The sequence below is a fragment of the Arachis ipaensis genome, chromosome B05 (assembly GCF_000816755.2).
Source record: "Arachis ipaensis cultivar K30076 chromosome B05, Araip1.1, whole genome shotgun sequence".
NCBI lineage: Eukaryota > Viridiplantae > Streptophyta > Magnoliopsida > Fabales > Fabaceae > Arachis > Arachis ipaensis.
Genome location: NC_029789.2, coordinates 148,826,741 through 148,832,630, shown reverse-complemented (window position 1 = coordinate 148,832,630; position 5,890 = coordinate 148,826,741). Strand labels below are relative to the sequence as shown.

At 35.9% G+C, this 5,890-nt stretch overlaps 1 protein-coding gene across 2 annotated transcripts in view; it reads left to right on the top strand.

The window, feature by feature from the left end:
• Positions 1–5,890, top strand: part of LOC107644969 (ABC transporter F family member 3) — a 10,423-nt gene that overhangs the window by 2,595 nt on the left and 1,938 nt on the right. Inside the window, exons 6-14 of one of the 2 annotated variants that reach the window (XM_016348947.2) lie at positions 1,855–1,983; positions 2,059–2,160; positions 2,247–2,393; positions 2,976–3,038; positions 3,209–3,255; positions 3,340–3,399; positions 3,526–3,608; positions 4,971–5,065; positions 5,449–5,535. In XM_016348947.2, coding sequence (XP_016204433.1) covers positions 1,855–1,983; positions 2,059–2,160; positions 2,247–2,393; positions 2,976–3,038; positions 3,209–3,255; positions 3,340–3,399; positions 3,526–3,608; positions 4,971–5,065; positions 5,449–5,535 — 813 coding nt within the window. The remainder of the gene's footprint in view (positions 1–1,854; positions 1,984–2,058; positions 2,161–2,246; positions 2,394–2,975; positions 3,039–3,208; positions 3,256–3,339; positions 3,400–3,525; positions 3,609–4,970; positions 5,066–5,448; positions 5,536–5,890) is intronic. The other variant, XM_021103370.1, reaches the window with a different exon arrangement.

The following is a 5,890-nucleotide window of genomic DNA, read 5'->3' as shown; positions in this document are numbered from 1 at the left end:
TGGGTGTCCCCTAAAATTACAACAAACTACAACTAAGCTTTGTCCCACTAGGTGACAAGCTACATGGATAAAGCGAAACCATAGTGCCCTATCATGTCTCATGTACATGTGTAAATCATTTATTTTTAAATCTCTTTTACTAATTTTCTTTATAGTTTTCTTAGATCTTCCTCTACCTTTATCCATAGGGCTGCAATTGTTTGTAGTAAATGTAGGTAATGGGGAATGTTTTGGCTTTTGTTAAGTATCTAAGAAAGTGGGAAACCACACCTTAAAAGCTAGCTGATAAGGGGGAAGAACCACTCTCCTTATATACAACATCAAGCATCCCATCTACTCGATGTAGGAGCTTGAGCACCCCATAACACCCAAGTGCCTAACAGCTTATTGGAATTGAAAATTGCTGGGGTGTATAGCTGCTACTGCTTTTAGTGTTCACTTTTTCTGGAATCTTTTCTTCATATTTAAGTCATTGATGTAGTCTTACATTTTTGTAGGTTGATCCACATTAAATTCACGTCTGTCTCTCTTCTTAGTTGTTTTGAACACTTGGCAACAATGTAATTGAGTCTGATAGGATCAAGGAACTAGCAGAATTAGGGGGATTTTATTGATGAACTAGGGATTGTAAATCAGAATCCCTTATTGGAGTACACTGTTGGATCTAACCAACTCTGGAGAGAATTTTCCTCTCCTGAACTAACACACTGAACAGAATTTTATAATTAACTAAAAGCTAACTAACTCCTAGCATTTATAGGCAGCAGCTAGGCCTAGCACTACTGCTCCTAAACCTGATAAACTAGCTTAAAAAGACCAACAAACAGCCATTCTGCAGCAATTAGGAATTAAACAGTGAAAAATCAGCCCATCAACTCCTTACCTTCTCAGTCTGGAAGTGATGCAGTAATGCCACATGAAGGGACTGCCACTGTAGCGTCGTGCGGTCGCTTCCCACCATAGGAACCACGTGAACGCGCGGCCTTCCATGGCGAACGTTGCCACCGCAAGCTACTCCTCATCTGGCACCGCTCTGAGCAAGAACTGCTCCAGACGCTTGACCAAAGTCCTCGCATCCTCACTGTTTGAAAAATCGGGAGTTCCAGTTTTCTCCACTGCTCTGGCGCGGTTCTACTCCCCTGTGAGCCATTGGCGGCCTGGTGCAACGCTGGAGAACTCCGTTTGTGATGGATCAGAGCGCCCTGCTCCATGGAATGCACTTGTGCATTGATCCTCTACAGCATCTCCTGCAGCGTGCGGCACAGGTCTTCGAATCGGTCGCGATTCCATCGCATCCAATCTCCCTTCCATTTTCTGCTATCGGGTTACACCATTCACCACTTCCAGGATCCATGGACTTCTTGTACCAGTGATAGGTTCAAGGAACTAGCAGAATTAGGGGATTTTATTGATAAACTAGGGATTGTGATCACAATCCCTTATTGGAGTACACTGTTGGATCTAACCAACTCTGGAGAGAATTTCCCTCTCCTGAACTAACACAATGAACAGAATTTTCTAACTAACTAAAAACTAACTAACCCCTAGCATTTATAGGCAGGAGCTAGGCCTAGCACTACTGCTCCTAAACATGCTAAACTAGCTTAAAAAGACCAACAAACAGCCATTCCGCAACAATTACGAATTAAGCAGTGAAAAATCAGTCCATCAACTCCTTACCATTCCTCCTATAAACCAAGCCAAACCTGTTTCTATCAGAGTCCCTGAAGAATTTGTGAAAATTCATTGTGACATGAAAAGAATTTATTTTTGTGCTCAAATGATTTTCACTTTGCCTTATTAATTGGATAATCAGTTGTCCAGAGTTGTTATTGATATCAACTGTATTTTCAGGGTCTTAGTTTCTCTCCTGAGATGCAGAAGAAAGCAACAAAAACTTTTTCTGGAGGATGGCGGATGCGCATAGCTCTTGCTCGTGCACTGTTTATAGAGCCTGATATGTTACTTCTTGATGAGCCTACAGTGAGTCAGCATTCTATATTTTCATTCATCCTGGAGTAATATAATTTCAGATTACTTACTTTATTTTTATTACAGAATCATCTTGATCTTCATGCTGTCCTATGGCTTGAATCATACTTGGTTAAATGGCCAAAAACATTTATCGTTGTTTCTCATGCCAGGGAATTTTTAAATACGGTAAAATGTTGATTTTATCTTTATATCTTTGATTTGGTATTTTGTTCATAAGTTGTTTCTCTAACTTAATTTGTAACTTACCTCAGGTGGTTACTGATATAATTCACTTACAAGCTCAGAAGCTGACTACATACAGAGGGAATTATGATACTTTTGAGAAGACACGAGAAGAACAAATCAAGAACCAGCAAAAAGCACTAGAGGCAAACGAACGTTCAAGATCTCATATGCAGGTATCACTTTTTCTGTTTCAAGATCTCATAAGGTAGTTTGTTTCTTTTTGCTTATTCTTATTTATAATACTAAATAATAAATTACATTACATAGATGTCACTCCATTCGTGATATGAGCTTTATATTCATGGTCTTGCCATGAATAATGTGTTTAGTAGTTTACACGTGACTTTATTATTTACTTTTGTCTTGAATCTTGATGCTTTGAGGTGGGGGATCTGGTGATCAGTCTAAGTGGTCATTTAATACTTTCTGCATTAATATGTAAATTTATACGATAACTACCTTGTCCCACTACATGGTGCAAGTTTGTCAAATTATTCTATTAAATTTACTGGATAGGCTAGTTTGTGTTAACTGTTAAGAGGAATTTGAATAGCAAACTATGATGGAAAACTATAGCTTACTGTATGTTTGCAATGCTGTATGGAAATTCCGTTCCTCAATGTGGTTTCTTATATCAGTCTAAACTTATAATTTTTTTAATTGAACAAAATTTTGATTATTTGACTTCTCAATGTAACTTTTTATTGATTGTATTTGATATTTTAGCTGTGTTGGTTTCTGTTTTTTGCTACCAGTCCTTCATTGATAAGTTCCGCTATAATGCCAAGAGAGCATCCCTTGTTCAATCCAGAATCAAGGTACTTGATAGCATCTGTTTTTTAATTACCAATCAAATGCTCAAAAGCTTCATCAAACACAAACACACACACACACGGAGAGAGAGAAAGATCTTATGTGGTTGGTTATTTGAAGCTTCTAATTAAATCATTAAAATTGAAATTTATTTCTTCTTTGAACAATATTCCAGGCTTTGGAACGAATGGGCCATGTGGATGAAATTATTAACGATCCTGAGTATGAACTGCTATTTTTTTTCTCTCTCATTAAATAATTCTCTTTCAAGCTGTCATTAATTATGTTTCATTTGGTTCAATATAGTTACAAATTTGAGTTCCCCACCCCAGATGATAGACCGGGCCCACCCATCATAAGCTTCAGGTAGAGCATTAACCCTTCTTTAACTCATTGTTGACAAAAGACATCTATACATAAATGAATCTGTGACACATGATTGGCCTATCTCTAACCTTATTTTATTTTCTTTTCTGCAAAATTTTACTGCAGTGATGCATCATTTGGTTATCCTGGGGGACCCATTCTATTTAAGAATTTGAATTTCGGCATAGACCTTGACAGCCGTATTGCAAGTAAGAAGCTTCTCTATCCATATGCATGACTTTTCTCCCCTTTCTTATGAATCCTTGGTAAATTATTGTATCATTGTAATAAACTATATTATCAGCCTATATTAACATAGTTTACTATTCATATTTTGTAACGAGTGTAAATGGGCTCGAGTTATGTGATGAGTATAATTGAGTTAGCCTAATAAGTAGAAGTCTACTTTGTAGAAGTAGAATTAGATATTATTAGAAATAGTATAAATAGTATTGTGTGACACACCACAGCAGCCAAGAAGTTCAGGGCAGAAAGGAGAAATTACCCCTTTCAAATAGACATATTACATATAGGAGGAGAGGCAAGAAAACTAAATGAATGAGTGATGGAGATCACTGTGCTTTTAGGAGTTAGTTAGAAGGGAGAGAGATACAAATAGACGTAATTAGCAATTGTTGGGAGATGAAAAAGAGTGGAGTGGACTTGGGGAGAGAATTGGCCTCTTGAAGGCCAAATTATCATTTCTGTATTCCCTTTTTTTTATCACACAGAGTTATTCAATACAATCCTCACTGAGGAATTATCACACTGATATTCCCTTTTCTGTGATCATACTTTGTTCTTCTACTCTCTGTTTCTATCTTTTATATTCTCCATATTATCTATTTGGTTCTGCTATTCTACTGTGATAGAAATTGTAATGGAATATGTTGAATTTATTGAAGGCTCTCGTCTCTCTGGATTCTCTTTTCTCTATTCTAATTTTTTATCAATAATTCTATTCTTCTTAGTTATATTCATACTTATCACACTCGTATTCCTATACACATCCATATTACATAGAAACCATTAGTCATCATTTCCTCTCCTAGCTTACGTACAAAAAATCCAAATGTTCTATTGTAATCACTAATAGAGCAAGCTATTGAAGTCTAGAGTAGTAGTTAGTTAGTATAATAGAGCCAGCTAGGATAGGACAGCTGTTAGTTACAGCTTCCATAACTAAAGCATGAACTATGAAATGACTGTTCAGATTTTTCTTATCTTACACCACAAGTTATCTCCTCATTGTATATCAGCACTAATCTGTGTTTAGCTCATTAAGGACATACATTACACAATTCAGACCACTATTGCTTCTCTTTGAACTCTCTCTTTCCTTTTAATCACCGATCTTAAATTCCTACCTATTACATATTGATGATTGCAGTGACTTTTATGATGCCGATGCATGGTAGATATGCCAGCCTGGTTGCATCTTTTCTTCAAACTTGTCTTGAATACATGTGCCCTACTGTTGTGTGTGAGATAATGTTGTTGAAACTAGTAAAGGACTGCCACATTGTTTGTCTCATGTTATAAAATATAAATTGTATCCTTTGTTTTTACAGTGGTTGGACCAAATGGTATTGGCAAGTCGACTATACTCAAATTAATTGCTGGGGAACTAAATCCTAGTTCTGGGACAGTTTTCCGATCTGCTAAGGTAACTACTAAATCTGCCAACACTTTCATCATTGCAAGTCAATTGTCCCTCACCTTCATGTCATGCTATCTTTTGCTTTCATATGTGACCCCTCTAATTGATGTTTTGTGTTGGTGCACTATATATTTATTCATCCATGATAATTTTGAATGTCAGCTGCTGAGAAGTATGCTTCTTTATTTTACCAATTAGATACAAATTTAAACTAGTTTACGCATGATTTGCAAAGCTAATGTTGGAAAGATAAATAGACTTTGATCTGCAAGGACTAAATATTATAAGAATGGCTATGTCTCTCCTTTATGCTCTCTTTTCATCATCATTGTTTTGTCTTGTTTTGAAATTTGGGTCATTAGTTATGCTTGCTGCCTGTCTGTCTGCAGGTTCGTATAGCAGTGTTCAGTCAGCATCATGTTGATGGACTGGACTTATCTTCAAATCCTCTTCTGTATATGATGCGCTGCTATCCTGTAAGCACTTTATAGAAACTATTGTAATGTTTTTCTTCAAGAGTTTAACTACTATTTAGTTGTCATTTGTTGACTGAGCCATAGTTGCATTGAATTTATTTTCTGGTAAGAATGAAAATTGTTAAATGCAATTGTTATTGAAATGTTGGGAAGAATGCAAGGATGTATATGATAATAGCTGCAGTTGCATATATTTGAAAAGTGATCATTTTCAGGAAACTCTTTTTTTGGATAAATACATACATTTGATATTGGTGCTAATGACTTTGAATTCCAAGGGCACAATTTATTTATTTATTTATTTATTTATTATTATTATTATTATTATTATTATTATTATTATTATGAATTATGA